The following is a 17,699-nucleotide window of genomic DNA, read 5'->3' as shown; positions in this document are numbered from 1 at the left end:
GCAGACTGCCCAGCTCTGCTGCCAACAATGAGAGAAAACACAGAAGAGGAAGCCAGTTCTTTTATGGTTTTAATACAGCTAAAACAGACAAGATTTGAGCAACACACATGAGACAGTCGGCTGCACTTATCTATGTTTTTGTCTGAAATAGAAATAGATACACTTGATCCAGCAAGGATACTGCTGAATTTATAATTATTTAGTGCAATTAGTGACAGACAAGCATTAGTCCTGCATTTAATTAAAGGAACTTTCTGCTGCTCAGCATCAGGGTCACTTACTTAATAAAATAACAATGAAAATGTGGTAAGAGTTGGGATCTTCTTTCAGATACATACTCTTCAGTGCCTCTTTTCCACTTGTACTGAAAACATGACTTGTTCAGCAGAGATTCAGGTCGAGCCTTCCTGGCTCAGCCTCCCTGGTGTGAGTGAGAATCATTTAGAACAACTTGATTGCTTAACAATCAATATAAAAATTTGCAAGAATAGCTTGCTAGGAGAGCTGAGGTGATTATGTCATCTCCATGGAGATGGAGCTTGGATGCAATATCGTGTGGAGTTGTTGCAGATGGACTCCGCTCATTTAGTTTAACACGTGGGTAGCCTTTTTCTGCAATCACTCTTCTGGTTTAACTTAATTCCTCCTTAAACAGAGGAATTAGTGCATTTGAAATTCATACCTTACTGTAGGCTGAATTGATTTTTCAGTGTTGGACAAGACTTTTGAAGTATTTGCAAAAAATTTACTCAACAGTATCTTACAGATTCTGTATACTCAACAGAATCTTACACAGGTTTTGTTTAGTTTTGTTCTTAAATTTAAGTTGAATTCAGCCAACAGAATATACTGAATATATGGATTTCTCTTAGCATGCAAGTAATTCTCCCCCTGGGGGGGAAACAGGAATTACTAGTAGCCGTAGTGAGGGTCAAGTAAAGTAACACGCATCTACTTTAAAATAGTTAAGAGTTATTTCAAAATGCAGAAGAAGGTTATTTCTCAGTAGCAAGCTCATTTTTTCCATCAGGCATCCACTTAATTTACTACTGTATATTGAAAAAGGTCTTGGGTTGGCACAATTTAAAACCTTGTAGTGTCCATAGTTAGTGACATCATGAGATGTAAATGGTGCATGTGACTGTATCTGAGTGCTTGAAGTTCAAGTTTATGATTATGGTGAAGCAGAATCGTCCCTTAACTCTCTAGATGATTCAGGTTACAACAGAATGGCAGTCTAAATATGACACTTTTATGTGTGATTTGTGGCTGTTACTTTTCAGTGATGTTTTCACAACTGAATGGCAAGTAATGCTGTATTCTGGGAAAAGAAGAGCAGCCTTCCAAAAACTGAGTCTGACACATGCAGTTGTCCCTCATTAGCATGTGAGACATAGTTCGCCAAGGCCGTCCTGAGACAGTGCTATTAAAATTCACCAAGAGTTATACAAGGAATATGTTTGTTCATTGAAAATATTATTTTTTCATTCAAATTTTATTCTGTTTTGCTCCTTGCTCTTTTTTCCATGTCGTTAGTTTGGTTTATTCATCAGACCTTCTCCCTAATTGCTTCTTGTCCTTCCTTTTTTTCCCTTTTGCTCGTTTCTCATTGTCTTTTGTAAACAGCACTATAATTTGATAATGTTTTGACAGTCCTGGGAGACTCTGATGAAAAATATGTTTTAAATTAGGAGAGATAAACCGCACGTGCTCAGCAGAATATAGAACTGCCATTATTGATGTATTTCTCTCCTTCACTCTAGGTGCGCTTAATGATCACGGACGCTGCAAGACACAAGCTCCTTGTACTAACTGGGCAGTGCTTTGAAAACACAGGAGAACTCATTCTTCAGTCAGGGTCCTTCTCCTTCCAGAACTTCATTGAGATCTTCACAGATCAAGAGGTGTGTTCAGAAAAGTGTCTTCCATACGTTGTCATGTAATGGCAGAGGTTTCTAGGAGACTAAAAATGGCCCTCTGTGTTAGAGTTAGCATCGTCAGCCTGATGCTCTTTATTCTTCATTATAGGCTTTCTTTCAAACATGTATTTAATTGACTTTAGATTAGATGTAAATTGCCTAACAAAATAATTAAATTTTAATTTGGGGAATTAAATTGTAACTTCCAGAAACAGAAAATCAAGGAAACTTTTGACAATGGCAGGAGATAGTGCTGTGTTTAAAAAATACAGGTTGTTTATCTAAGGTACATATACAAAGCAGTCAAATTGAACTTGACACCAGGTTCTTGCCTGGTGGTAGCTAAGTAATAGGTGACATTAAATAAGACAGAGGCTCTCTGTTGGAATAGCTGTAGTTTTTTGCACCACCTACCTGCGTGGCTTCTTTATAGTAGTGTTTAAAATTTGGCCAGTGGAATCTGTAAAACTTGTGATTTTTACCTACCAAAAGGATAAGTATGAAGTATACCGGTATTTAATGCTGTTTGTTTCATGACTTGTTATTTTGCTGTCTTGCTTAATGTACTGTGTCTGAAAGCTCCCATAGGGCAGGAACCCATAGTAAACAAGCTGTCATGCTTAATTTGGCTGCTGAGTAAAGTATATATTTAAATAAAATATATGGCTGCATCCCTAGGAATTTAGTTTCCAAAATTAATTAGGAGCATGTCAGTGGAGTGAGATTTGAAAGTTCAGCACTGAAAAAGCAGTTTGCATGAGCTCCAGCGTGACCTTATTGTATCCATTTGATCCTATCCTCAAAGCCTCTTTGTTCAGCATACAGTTGTAGCGTTGCGGAAAGAGCTGGATTCCTGCTCTCTGAAACACACGTGACGCCTAAAACTCACTGGCAGTTCACAGAGTCACTTTTCTATGAAAACCCAGCCTCCTTGCATCTCTGGCTAATTAGCGACACATAATTACTTTATGCAAGACTAGGGGCAAATCCTACCATTACCGTTAGAGGAGGCGAAATTGTTGGCTGGAAAACTTGCTGTTTTCCTTCACCAGCTGTGACACCTTTAAAACTTGAGGATTTCTCAACAGATGTCTCTCAGTGCTTGAAAAGACAGTCAGGTCCACAGATACATTTTGTTGCTCCCCGAGTGACTTTGAATCCAGAGAAGAGAAGGAGCGGTTACATCTCTGTGTTATCAAATAGCATAGGCAGTGGAACTGTCTATATCTTTGGTGTCACCATTTGAAATGCAAATCCATTGAGGTCTTTTCTGGGGCATTCCTGAACTTGCTATTCCTAACAGATATGATCTGTGTCTGGAATAATTTTTCTGCAGCTTTCATTGGCCTGCACTATGAGTGGCTTAACACTGTCTGCATTGTGCGTGCCAACTTTTAGGAGCAAAAAAAGTCAGAAATTAGGAGTACGAAGCAGAAATCCAAATATGGTATAGTACAAACTGGAAAGGACTAACCCCAAACTTTGGCTTTATTTTCTGGCTAGATAAAAAAACATATGATTTTTTTATCTAGCCAGAAAATTGGCCCTACATGAGAAACAGTCTGTACTCTAGTTATCTCCTTATGTGTGCAACAGACTTGGATTTATTCATCCAGAGGAAGTGATCTTTTACTACTTTTGTCTCTCCCTAATAATGTGTTTTCAACCCTAATCAGAGACACAGCATAAGGGGTACACTTGAGATCCTAAATCCATTTCAGAGCTGTGGTCTGTGCTGCCCCTCTTTTCTTATTTCTTCAATAAACAACAGGAATGGTTCTCTTCTATTCCTTATCTTTCATCCTTTTCAGCCTTTTCTCCTTTTATTTTGTTTTGCTTTGTTTTTTCCTTTGCTCCTTTTCAGACAAAGCTGTGTCTGACATATAGGTGAGATTTATTTATAATCCTGTCAAATGGTTTAGCTACTAAGTAAGGCTGACAAGGAAGATAGAAAATATTTATTTTCTGCTTTATTTAGGTATTGGTTGGATTATTTTTCTTTGGGTACCAGCCACTGCATCTTTGTTGAGTTTTATTTTTGGTAAATGCTGCAAATAAATTATGTAACACAAAGAAGGGAAGTGAGACATACACACACAGAGGCCCAGAGATCTAATGCAATCAAACATCATTAATTTTTTATATATTCATTTCTTCCGCTGATTCAGCTTATGGTCCAAGACTTTCAAATTATTCAGCTGTAGTGTAATCTATATGATCTTTATGAAAACTGTTCTTACAGCCTGAACTGGCAATTGAGTCTCTGCAAAGAAGGTTGTGGTATTTTTCATGATGATGAGCTGGCATATTTTGCACTGACATTTTATGTCTGAATTACTTCTTTAAAGAAGTTTACATAACTTGGTGGTCTCTTTGTTAAGAGCAAATAGAACAGAAATGGGCTACATTTAACCTAATTGTCAGTAAAAAAAAAGTCAAATGAAAGGATCTCTGGAACTGGGAGAAGGTATGAAATATGTCATACTTTTTCATATTTGTTTGTCTACTAATCTGGGACCATCAAATATTGTTTTTTAGTTCAGACTGGAGTAGAACAACAGCTCTTCATACTATGGCATAGAACTCCTTGTTTTCTGTGCCTTTATTTCAGCAGCTGGTTTTGGTACTAGCATGTTGTTACCAAATACTGTCAAAATTAATGGAATTATTCTAGATTTCAACTTATGTGGTCCATGAGTTTAAAATCAAAGTAATGACAAGAGCATTTTTAACCCTAACAATTTTTTTCTGGCTCTTTCTTTAGTCCTTTTACCTCGCAGTCTCAGAAATACAAAACTTGTAGCTGTTTGCATTTCTGAAGCAGTAACGCATTTCTTAGTGTTCTGGAAAACTCTCCTGCAGTCAGTCATGCTAATATGGGAGCAGTGCTGGCTTTTCAGGATCCAGCCTGCAGAAGGAACTGCGGTAACGATGGTGTGGTGGAATAGAGAAGGGGTGAGGAAGGCGACTGCCCCTGGGAGGATGCTGGCCTCCTCTGGGTTGCAGTTACGCTGTGCCTGTTAAGCGGATGTGCTTTGTCCCTTAGATATTTGGCCGGCTCTTCTGGATGGACTGGCACAGCAGGGAGACTCATGAGCCAATAGCAGAGATAGTGGCAGCTCTGGCAGTGTTAGCCTCATAGTCCTCACACCCTCTCCGTATAAAAGCTTGTACCATCCTCCTATTAAGGGTGGAGGAGGGAAGGGGGAACCTTGGGGTACTGTCGTCCTTTGGGCAATAGGGCCCAGGAATAAGGTCCTTTGTATTTAAAAATTACGGTAGTAAACTATTTGTGGTAACAGGTTCCTTTAGCTTCTAGGAGGGATACTCCCCAGTGCAGAAGCAAATGAAAAAGGTTTTACCCACCTGATCAGGAAATATTATGTTCTGACGTTAATTGTAATTAAAAAATGAATTTACATGCATCTTCTTGTGGTTTTGGTTTACAACCCTAGATTGGTGAATTATTGAGCACCACACACCCTGCCAACAAAGCCAGCTTAACTCTTTTCTGCCCTGAGGAAGGGGACTGGAAAAATTCCAACCTTGACAGACACAACCTTCAAGACTTTATTAACATTAAACTCAACTCAGCTTCCATATTGCCCGAAATGGAAGGACTCTCTGAATTCACAGAGTATCTGTCAGAATCAGTAGAAGTGCCATCACCATTTGACATTTTGGAACCTCCAACCTCAGGAGGCTTCTTGAAACTCTCCAAACCCTGCTGTTATATTTTCCCGGGGGGAAGAGGGGACTCTGCATTGTTTGCAGTGAATGGATTCAACATGCTTATCAATGGAGGATCTGAAAGAAAATCTTGCTTTTGGAAACTTATCCGGCACTTAGACAGGGTAGATTCCATTCTGCTCACTCACATCGGAGATGACAACCTGCCAGGAATCAATAGCATGCTTCAGCGAAAGATAGCTGAATTAGAAGAGGAACAGTCCCAAGGGTCTACTACCAACAGTGACTGGATGAAAAATCTGATCTCACCTGATTTAGGAGTTGTATTCCTTAATGTACCTGAGAACCTGAAGAACCTGGATCCTAACTTTAGAGTAAAAAGGAGCGTAGAAGAAGCTTGTTTTACTCTCCAGTATTTAAATAAATTGTCTATGAAACCAGAACCTCTTTTCAGAAATATGGGAAATACCATTGACCCCATCATTTTATTTCAGAAAATGGGAGTTGGCAAACTTGAGATGTATGTGCTTAATCCTGTCAAAAATAGCAAAGAGATGCAATATTTTATGCAGCAGTGGAGTGGTACTAACAAAGATAAAGCTGAATTCCTGCTACCAAATGGCCAAGAACTAGACATTCCGTTATCCTATTTCACCTCTGTCTCATCCCTGATTGTGTGGCATCCAGCTAATCCTGCAGAAAAAATAATCCGAGTTCTGTTTCCTGGAAACAGCACTCAATATAATATTCTGGAAGGACTAGAAAAACTCAAACACTTAGACTTCCTTAAACAACCAATGGTTACACAAAAAGACCTAACTGGGAACATTGCTAGTCCAGCTGTGAAACAAGCAAAGTTGAAACAACGAACAGACAGCAAGGAGAGTCTCAAGCCTGCTGCAAAGACACCACCAAGCAAGCCTGTCAGAAAAGAATCTAAAGAAGAAACACTGGAGCCTGCAAAGCCTAGTCCAGCACCAGAAAAGCCTCAGAAGTTGGAAAGCAAAGAAAAAGTTCCAGTTAAAAAAGAGAAACCAGCAAAAGTGGAGACCAAACCTACAGTGGCAGAAAAAGACATAACAAGTAAAGAAGAACAATTAGTAAAATCTGAAACTCCTGAAAAACAAACTACAGATGTAAAACCAAAAGTGTCAAAGGAGAAGCCAGTGAAAAAGGAAGTCAAAGCAAAACCTGAGGAAAAGAAAGAGGAAAAAGAAAAACCAAAGAAAGAGGTTTCTAAAAAAGAGGAGAAAACACCCATCAAAAAAGAAGAAAAACCCAAAAAAGAAGAGCTCAAGAAAGAAGTTAAAAAAGAGGTGAAAAAGGAAGAGAAGAAGGAAACTAAGAAGGAAGTAAAGAAAGAAGCTCCACCAAAGGAAGCTAAAAAAGAAGCTAAAAAAGAAGAGAAGAAGGAAATTAAAAAGGAAGACAAAGAAGCCAAAAAAGACATCAAAAAGGTTCCTAAAGAAACAAAGAAGACAGCTGCTCCTTCGACTGAAGCCAAAAAGCCAGCAGCAAAGCCTAAACCACAAAAGAAGGAGGAACCTGCTAAAAAAGAAGCAGTACCTGCTGGAAAGCCAAAGGAAAAAGGAAAAGTTAAGACTGTGAAGAAGGAGATCAAAGTCAGTGGAGCACAAGCTGCCCTTGCAGCAGTTGGAGTTGCTGCCACTACTGTAGCAGCTGTAGCAGCTGCAGAAATTACAGCCAGTGGAAAGGAACTTGAAGCAGAGAGGTCCCTTATGTCTTCACCAGAGGATTTAACAAAGGATTTTGAGGAATTAAAAGCTGAAGAAGTAGAAACAGTAAAAGAAACAAAACCTCAAGTTGCACTTATAGAGGATGAACTGAAACTCACTGGCACAGTACAAAAAGAGGCCTTTGAAGTACAAAAAGAAAAATTAGATAATGAAGGGCCTGCCGAGTCCTCTGATGAAGGCATAACTACCACAGAGGCTGAGGGTGAGTGTGAACGGACACCCGAAGAATTGGAACCTGTGGAAAAGCACAGGGTTGATGACAATGAAAAGTTTGAAGATGAGGGAACTGGCTTGGAAGAATCATCCGAAGCAGGAGATTATGAGGAAAAGGCAGAGACAGAAGAAGCTGAAGAACGAGGTGAAGATGAAGAAGAAAAGACACCACTGGACACCACAAAACCATATATGGAGGAGCCAAGAAAAATTGAAGAGGGCTCAGAAGAAATAATGGCTGAAGCAGATGCTAACATTAAAGATGAAAAGTATTTTGAAAAGGCAGATTATGAGGCATCAGATGAACGGGCTGAGGAAGACAGGGAAGAAGCAATAGAAAAGGCAGAAACTGAAGAGACTGAAGAAGAAGAGGAAGACAGAGCAGACGACATCAGAGATGAAGAGGAAACTGAAAAAATAGAAGCTGAAGAAGATTATGTGATGGCTGTGGTAGACAAAGCTGCAGAAGGTGGTGAAGTTGAAGATAAATATGGCCTACTCATAATTACACCAACAAAACGCTCAGAGCCTCAGTCTCCAGCAGTTGAACCAGCCTCTTCTATCCATGATGAGACATTACCTGGTGGTTCAGAAAGTGAAGCCACTGTTTCCGATGAAGAAAATAGAGAAGATCAGCCTGAGGAGTTCACTGCTACTTCAGGTTACACACAGTCTACCATCGAAATATCCAGTGAGCCAACTCCAATGGATGAAATGTCGACACCCCGGGATGTCATGAGTGATGAAACTAACAATGAGGAAAGCGAGTCACCCTCTCAAGAGTATGTCAACATTACCAAGTATGAGACATCACTGTACTCTCAAGAGTTTGGCAGACCTAAACTTTCTCCACTTCCAGATGCTTTTAATGGATTATCTGAAGGATCCAAAACAGAGGCCACAGAAGGTAAAGACTATAATGCCTCAGCTTCCACCATCTCACCACCTTCTTCATTAGAGGAAGACAAATTCTGCAAATCTGCATTCCAAGATGTATACCGGCAAAAAGAAAGTGAAATCCAAGGCACTGCCAAATTAGAAATCAAAGAACCCTATCAAGAAGATGTTGGTGAAAAACGTAGTCCAGTCAAGAGTCCAGCTGACAGTTTGTCCCCTCCATCACCTGTTGCCAAAACACCACTGAGTGAACGTAGTGTGAACTTTTCACTCACTCCCAATGAGATCAAGGTCTCGTCTGAGCCTGTCCCCATTGCTACATTGCCTGATGCACGTCAAGAAGTTGCTGAAGAGCACTGTGCAAGCCCTGAAGATAAAACGTTAGAAGTAGCATCTCCCTCACAGTCTGCTGCGGGTAGTGCTGGCCACACACCTTATTATCAGTCTCCCACTGATGAAAAGTCCAGTCAGCTTCCCTCTGAAACCAGTGAAAAGTCAACAGAAGCTGCTGTTAGCTTTGAATTCAGTGAAGTCAAAGATGAGTCTGCAAAACCCAGAATAAGCCCTATGGATGAGCCTGTGCCAGATTCAGAATCTCCTATTGAAAAGGTTCTCTCGCCTCTACGGAGTCCACCACTGATAGGTTCAGAAACCACTTATGATACATTTTTGAGTGCTGATTTAAAGTCTCCCACCAGAGATTACGGAAGTCCTTCTGAGGGAAAACCTGAAAAAGAAAAATCACCTGTTCAGATGAGCCCAGCTTCTGAAGCCAGCTCCGTGGGCCTTTTCCAAGAAAAAGAAGATGAAAAAAGCATGGAGTTTATGGTAATTAAGGAAGGCTTCAGCCTAGAAAGGAAAATGGAGGATACAGAACCCAGCAGCTCCCAGTCTTCACTGGTCTTGGATGAGCGGAAGTTAGCAGGTGATCTCTCACCTACTCAAATAGATACCAGTCAGTTCGGTTCTTTAAAAGAAGATACCAAAATGTCAATTTCTGAAGGCACTGTTTCTGACAAGTCTGCAACTCCTGTTGATGAGGTTGTAGCAGAAGACACCTATTCCCATATAGAAGGAGTAGCTTCTGTCTCTACAGCATCTGTTGCTACTAGTTCATTTCCAGAACCAACTACTGATGATGTTTCTCCTTCTTTGCATGCTGAGGTTGGATCTCCCCACTCTACCGAAGTTGATGATTCCCTTTCAGTGTCAGTTGTACAAACACCAACAACTTTTCAGGAAACAGAAATGTCTCCATCTAAGGAAGAGTGCCCAAGGCCCATGTCAATTTCTCCACCAGATTTCTCACCTAAAACTGCAAAATCAAGAACACCAGTGCATGATCACAGATCTCCTGAGCAGTCAACTATGTCAGTAGAATTTGGTCAGGAGTCCCCTGAGCAGTCTTTAGCAATGGACTTTAGTAGGCAATCTCCAGAATATCCTACGGTAGGCACTGGTATACACCATATATCTGAAAATGGACCAACAGAAGTAGATTATAGCCCTTCAGATATACAGGAGCCTACTTTTGCACGAAAGATTTCCCCCGTGGAGCAGTCACCTTACTCTCAGGAGAAAGATATTTCAGAAATTATTTCAGTTTCTCAAATTGAAGCTTCATCCTCAACTTCATCAGCTCATACACCTTCCCAGGTAACTTCACCACTGCCAGAGGAAACTTTTTCAGGTGCTGTTCCACCCAGAGATATGTCACTGCATTCTTCTTTTACCTCAGAAAAGGTGCAGAGCCTAGGAGAAAAGCTGTCACCAAAGTCTGACTTATCTCCATTAAGTCCAAGGGAATCTTCTCCTCTGTACTCTCCTAGTTTTCCAGATTCACCTCCTGCAATCAAAGAATCGGTGTCAGCTAGTCACACACCTTCATTGTCACTGCAGGTGTCCTCTGTCAAAGCATTTGGTTACCAGGAACCCCTAACAAAGCACAGTCCAGAACCTTTACTCAGCCCAGAAAAAGAAGATTCAGAGAAAAGCAGCAGGTCACCAGAAGAACTTAGTTATTCTTATGAGGCCACAGAGAAAACTTCTAGGTCACCAGAGGATGTTAGCTACTCCTATGAGACAGTTGGAAAATCTACTAGATCACCTCAGGCCATGGATTATTCCTATGAGACAACCGAAAAAACCACTAGGTCACCTGAGGCTGCAGATTATTCCTATGAGATAATTGCGAAAAATATGAGGTCATCTGAGGCCACAGATTATTCTTATGAGATGACAGGGAAAACCACTAGGTCACCTGGGGACACAGATTATTCCTATGAGACAACAGGGAAAACCACTAGGTCACCTGGGGACACAGATTATTCCTATGAGACAACAGGGAAAACCACTAGGTCACCTGGGGACACAGATTATTCCTATGAGACAACAGGGAAAACCACTAGGTCACCTGGGGACACAGATTATTCCTATGAGACAACAGGGAAAACCACTAGGTCACCTGGGGACACCGATTATTCCTATGAGACAACAGGGAAAACCACCAAATCACCTGAGGCCACAGATTATTCCTATGAGAGAATTGGGAAGGCTACTGGATCACCCGATACTATGGATTACTCCTATGAGACAACAGGGAAAACCGCTAAGTCACCAGAAGCTGTTAGCTACTGCTATGAGACAACTGGGAGAACGACCAGGTCACCAGAGGCCATGGCTTACTCCTATGAAACAACTGGGAAAGCCTCCAGTTCACCTGAAGCCACAGATTACTCATTTGAGACAACTGGGAGAGCCACCAGGTCACCTGAAGCTACTAGCTATTCCTATGAAGCAAGTGCACATTTCACTCCAGGAAAATCGTTAGCAGAATCCCGTCAAGATGTTGACTTATGCCTTGTGTCCTCTTGCGAATATAAACATCCCAAAACTGAACTTTCACCCTCATTTATCAACCCAAACCCCCTAGAGTGGTTTGCAAGTGAAGAACAGTCTCAAGATCAGGAGAAGCCATTAACTCAATCCGGGGGAGCTCAGCCACCTTCTGGGGGAAAGCAGCAAGGGCGGCAGTGTGATGAAACCCCTCCCACGTCCGTGAGCGAGTCTGCCCCATCTCAGACTGATTCGGATGTTCCCCCAGAGACGGAGGAGTGTCCTTCCATCACTGCAGATGCCAACATTGACTCGGAAGATGAGTCAGAAACCATTCCGACGGACAAGACCATTACATACAAACACATTGACCCGCCGCCTGTCCCAATGCAGGATCGCAGCCCTTCCCCTAGGCACCCTGATGTTTCCATGGTTGATCCAGAGGCTCTGCCTGTTGATCAGAATTTAGGTAAACCTTTGAAGAAGGACCTCAAAGAAAAGACAAAGACAAAAAAGCAGGGTACTAAGACCAAGTCATCTTCTCCTGTTAAAAAAAGTGATGGTAAACCAAAACAAGTGGCTTCACCAAAGCCAGCTATAAAAGAATCTTTAGACAAAATTTCCAAAACAGCTTCTCCAAAAAAGAAGGAGTCTGTGGAGAAGGCAACCAAAAATATCTCTAATCCAGAAGTAAAGTCTCGAGTGGAAGAGAAAGATAAGGACACCAAGAATGCAGCAAATACAACGTCCAAGTCAGCAAAGACTGCAACCACAGGTAAAGACAGATAGCAGTTCCCTAGTGTTAAGATTTTCTTAGTGCAGTGAAGTTAGGTTGCCTTTATATCAGCAGAGAATGTGGTTTGTAGCAAATCCCCAAAGAAAGTCCAGGTTTTAAATATAAATCCAGCGTGTAAAGGCCACATTTAAATGCATGAAATTCACTAATTTAACTTTTGTAATCTGAGAAACTTTATGTGTCAGTTTACTCAGAGAGTACATAAAACATAAAGAACTTAATACTAGCTGTCTAAACTGTTAACCAACTAATGGAATTAAACGTACCACTTTTGTAGGTGAAGTGAAATCAGTAGCAAAGTGAACCACTTTATTCATTGTAAGAAACAAGTAGGCACAATTCTCTTAACATAAATTAATGCCATTTAATATTGTGGGAGGCAAAGGTACTATCGGCCATTGGATGCTCTTATTACTTTGCTGGATTAATTTTAAAAGTAGTATCTTAAAAAATTATAATAGTAGTAAGAGCACTATCAGTGAACTAAGCATGTACATCACATAATCCGGTTAAAGTCTTATGCCATCAGTGATGACTAAACATACAGAAAGTTAATGTCATTTTGAATGACTGTTGTGTATTCTAAGTAGTAATAAAATATGAATTAGATTACTGAAGGAGGCATTGTACTAATCTGTTGTTTCCGGCATATCTTGTTAGAGAGTGTTTGGGGGATACTTTGATTATGCTGTTGTCAGCACTGATGTTCTGTTGAAAGCTTTTTGACAAGGAGCAGGTCTAGGATTCAGCACAAACAAACCAGCATTCAACTGTCTTTAGCTTCCTCATTTTAAGTGGTCCACTGTTCCTTTCTTCGTTCATCGTTTGCATGTCTCTGTTAGTAGATGCGTTTCAAAGCAGCAGTATAGTTCCTCATGCTGTACATTTCCCCAGCACTTTAGCTCTATATGAGATTCTTCTTCCTTAAAGCATACTTCTCAGATATACACTAGAGCAGAAGACAAGGCTCTATTTGATAATGACATTTAAGTGTAAAACGTAATGTCTAATATTTTATCCAGTGTTGGTATCCACAATTCAGAAAGATATATCACAGATTTTTTATGATAAAAGATGATAAAAGATTTTGTAACATAACCAATAGTAAAAACTCTCTAATTCAGGAAATCTTATCATATCATGATGCTTATTTGGCATATTGCCCTGGGATGAATGGCAGGATATGCTAGACGACTGTAATGGACTTTGCTGGCCTTACAGTTTGTGACCCTAAATAGAGTGTATTGGTCAGATAATTGTTTACCAAGCTTCATTCTCTGTAACAACATGAGAAGGCTAGTAGAACATAAATGGTGATCACCTGGATAAAATTACTGGTTGAATCCTGATTTTCAGTTCAAACCATGATCCAGTGTGTAGCAAAAGCCGCTTTATTTTTGGGTAGTATTTTTAATGTGAGTGTTTAAACTTTGAACTTCTTTTTGACTGAAGCTCTTCTTGGAACAAGTACTATATGATATACAGCAACAAAAACATGCTTCCCCCTACTTTTTGTGATAAGTGGCTAATTTGGGTGTGCAAATAAGGATCCAGCAGGCAAACAAACACCTGTTCTCAGTTCCCTGAAGTAGTTGCTTTACAAGTTTCTCTGTCCTCCCAAGTCCCTCTTTGACACTCTTTCCGCTCACGTGTAGTAGCTTCCTGATCCACCTGTAGGGCAGTCTGAGCATATCAACAGCTACCATGTCTTGCTATGTGCTGATGCCCCAGATCTCAGGACTGCTTCAAACCTGCATGGCTCCCTATGTTACCCTAAGGTTTATAATCGTGTGTACCTGAGACTTTCGAAAAGCTGTACGTCTTAACCTGGAAAATAATACCACCATTTATTGAGTGGTAATTCACTAATCACAGCCCTGTGTAGTAATTGTTGGATAACAGTAGTATATTACTGGGAAAGCTTCAGTCAATTTTTGGTTATGTGGTAGTGAGTTTTATTGTATTATGTAGTTACAGTTATTCAGGTTTTTCCTCCCATTACAATTGTAATTGGACACAACAAAGCTGGAACATGTCATTAGATGTAGGAGGACAATGCCATAATTGGACACATCTCACCTCAGCAGTTATAACAGTAATTAATAAATGCATGTTTTTAAACAGCCTGTGATATATTCTTTTGTTGTTTGATTTCCAAAGGACCTGGGAATACTAAGGTGGCAAAATCTACAGCAGTGCCTCCAGGACCTCCAGTGTATTTGGATCTGGTGTACATTCCCAACCACAGCAACAGCAAGAACGTCGACGTTGAGTTTTTCAAGAGGGTGCGGTCATCCTACTACGTGGTGAGCGGGAACGATTCTGCAGCCGAGGAGCCAAGTAGGGCTGTTCTGGACTCCCTGCTGGAGGGCAAGGCGCAGTGGGAGACTAACATGCAGGTAGGCTCTTCACTAGTACCTCTACCTGGAAATTTAACCTTCTCTGGGAAGCAACTATGGGAAGCCAGAGTGCCTCTGGAGTGGACGTCTGCTGCTGGGGAATGGGGTCCCCAGGCTGGGCACCTTGTTTCACTGGTGGTGTGAGAGGACACCCAACTTAAGCACAGAGCTGCACCACACTCAGCCTCTCCCCCATTTCTGGCCCTTCTGACCTGTTCTTGGTGAATAAAACAGTTGGGAACTGGTTTACAGGGCCATTTGGCTGTTTCATCTTGTTACTATACCATATATGATCCAAGTTTGGAAACGCTGCAGTTTGTAAGTAGGAAAGAAAAGTGAATGTTTCATGGTTTATATGGTAATCACGTACACTTGGAAACTTCATGTGCTTTTCCATCATGATCAATAAGTAAACAAAATATTTGGCCATAATGTGAAGAGCTATCCATGCAGACTACAGAACTGCTACTTCTCTGGAAAGCTGCATCTCAGCACCTGACAAAACCAAGGTTTTATTTTGAGAAACTATTTCTTTGCAGTCATTTCACCTTACCTACGTGTTTATTTATTTCCTTTTGTCCATCCGTTTATGGAAGTATTTATTGCATAAAGACCCACTCTTTCCAAAAGGGAAACATACTTGTTGGCCGGGGCTTCTTACAAAGATGGTTTTCTTACCAGCTGTTTCTGTTGTCCATTCCTCAGGACTTCTCCTGTTTTGTGTTGCAGGTGACCTTAATCCCAACCCATGACTCAGAAGTGATGAGGGAATGGTACCAAGAGACCCATGAGAAACAGCAGGACCTCAACATCATGGTTTTGGCAAGCAGCAGCACTGTTGTTATGCAAGATGAATCTTTTCCTGCATGCAAGATTGAACTGTAAGAACGACACCATGCACCACAAGATTAAACATTGTTTCCAGAAATTCTTCAGTTTGAAAACACCTTTTCTAAAAATTCAACCCATCTATTTCAACTGCTGAACTATATACCTGCCAAATGCTATACTGTGTCACAGTGATGCAAGTCACTAATATTTTTCAGTCTTTGCTGATTGCTAAGGGAAATAACAGTATTCCCATAGTAGGGTTCAAATTACTGCGAAAATACAGATCCAGTTTCATCTCCGCTGAACTTTTGGAAACCATGCACTAGCAACCCCAACTGACTTCTGCCAGGTAGAGGCATTTGCCCTCTAAAGAAACACAAAGAGAGAGAAAGAGAGAGAGGGGTAGGAGGAGAAAGTAATAAATAATTAGATATGCATTAGTCTCATGGCAATAGATGTATCGCTTACTGCAGTCTGCTTATGCTCTCACATGAAAAGAAAGTTTTAAATTTGTATCAATCTGAGCTATCGCAAGGGGGATCCTTTTTTTACAGAATTAAGTTAGCTGGAAAAATAAAAAGAAACAGAATGTGGCTAGGAAGGGACGCACAACCTAAACACTCATCAGCAGTTTTCTACTTTAATTTGAACTCTGCATACTGACATACCATAACAATCATAGGCCAAATATGCACATAGTCTGCACCCCATCCAGAAGTCTAAAACCTTTCTTTCAACATGCAGAATTGTTGGTCTAAGGCATGCTCCCAGTGAAAGTCCACTCACTCCAGCCAGAACTGACCAGTCCACATGCTTGAACACCCATGTCCACTGTCAATTAACTGAAGCGAAATACCAAAGTGGTCAGGAGTACATACAGTAGACAATTTGCCTTAGAAAGTGACTTGAATGTACAAAGAAACTTGATGCATTTATTTTTTAATGTTGAGACAGCAAATTTATAAAACATCTGTGTAGGATCATAGTTACACCAGTAAAGAAGTGTGAGTGTGCATGTGTGGTACTAGAAACCTATCTGACTGGTCAAACGGCTTGGTGCTACGAATTACGTATGTTAGTTATGTGAATGCTTCATTGATGCACCTGGACAGCTCAACAAGGCAAGATGAGCATTTTTTTGAAAGCTTCTTTTGTACTGTGGAAGCAAGATTGAAGTGGTGTCCAGTATCAGAGTTACAAAACTTAGTGAAACATTCAGAATGATGAAAAAGGTTACCTGCGAGCCTGTACAGTATTCAACCTTCCTTTGTTGTACCTTATTTTATTTGTTTAATTTAAGAGTGAATATGGGAACAAATGTACAGAAACCTTTTTTTTAGTGCTGCGTGAACTTTTAATAGATGAATTTTTAACAAACGTTTTCATTTACAGGAAAATGCAAAGAAAAATTTTTAAGGTGAAGGCAATTTTTTTAGTAGTTTTGTAAGATAAATGAATAATGTTGTTTAAGGTTCTAGTGAGAATGGATATTGAGGTAAAATTTATTGAAAATAGTCAACTGCCAATACCTTTTGGGCAGTGGGGGGGTGGAAGGGTACCTTGGTGGTAAAATTAATCTATTGATGATGGCAGAAAATGGGATTTGAAAAGTTGATTGCCTAATACAAGGGTGTAACCTACATTCTCAACCCTCACAAGATCGTGAAAAAAGATAGAATAAGCAATAAGCTAAAATAAGTCTCCTTTCCTTTCCATTTTCCCTTTTCCTTTTTTCCTTTTCCCCTTTTTTCCCTTTTCCCTTTTCCCTTTTCCCTTTCCTTTCCTCCTCTTTCCTTTCCTCATCTTTCCTCCTCTCATTTCCTCTTCTTTTACTCTTCCTCTTCCTTTCTTCTTCCTTTCCTCTTCCTTTCCCTGCCTCTTCTTTTACTCTTCTTTTACTCTTCCTTTCCTTTCCTCCCTCCTTTCCTCCTTCCTCTCCCACTTCCTTTCCTTCTCTAGAGTGCTTGCAGAGGAACAGCATCGCTGTTCTGTGATTTAAGACAGTTTGGATTTTTTAGTCTCGGAAGTTTTACCCCAATTTAAAAAATCTTGTTACATTGTAGAAGGTTTGCAAATCTGAATTTAAAGATGTGAAGGCCTCCAGAATGGAGATATGTGCTGGTCTGTATGATTCACCGTTATGGCTGGTATTAAGTTTCACAATGTAGGGAACTATGACCTCATTTTATTTTCTTTACTTATAATTTATTTCAATTTTACATTGTTAGGATATTTTTGTTTAATAGGTATATGTTTGCACTCCTAATTTTTATGAGGGTTTTTTTTATACTGGTTTAGGGTCCTTTAAATGTGGGCTCCTGAGGCCCATTTAATGCTGTGAATTACTGTTTGTCAGTTGTTG

The 17,699-nt window shown here is 40.3% G+C and overlaps 1 protein-coding gene across 3 annotated transcripts in view; it reads left to right on the top strand.

The window, feature by feature from the left end:
* The window catches only part of MAP1B (microtubule associated protein 1B), a 73,783-nt gene extending 57,866 nt beyond the window's left edge, over window positions 1-15,917 (top strand). The window contains exons 4-8 of one of the 3 annotated variants that reach the window (XM_075488286.1): window positions 1,764-1,904; window positions 5,375-10,629; window positions 10,681-12,086; window positions 14,268-14,506; window positions 15,236-15,917. In XM_075488286.1, coding sequence (XP_075344401.1) covers window positions 1,764-1,904; window positions 5,375-10,629; window positions 10,681-12,086; window positions 14,268-14,506; window positions 15,236-15,391 — 7,197 coding nt within the window. In that variant the 3' untranslated portion in view covers window positions 15,392-15,917. Of the gene's footprint in view, window positions 1-1,763; window positions 1,905-5,374; window positions 12,087-14,267; window positions 14,507-15,235 lie in introns of all 3 variants that reach the window. The other 2 variants (XM_075488287.1, XM_075488285.1) reach the window with 2 other exon arrangements.
* The last annotated feature ends 1,782 nt before the right edge of the window (window positions 15,918-17,699 follow it).

The sequence above is a fragment of the Mycteria americana genome, chromosome Z (genome assembly GCF_035582795.1).
Source record: "Mycteria americana isolate JAX WOST 10 ecotype Jacksonville Zoo and Gardens chromosome Z, USCA_MyAme_1.0, whole genome shotgun sequence".
NCBI classification, from domain to species: Eukaryota; Metazoa; Chordata; class Aves; order Ciconiiformes; family Ciconiidae; genus Mycteria; species Mycteria americana.
Note: the sequence above shows the minus strand (reverse complement) of the source record. Positions and strands in the feature narration are given on the sequence as shown.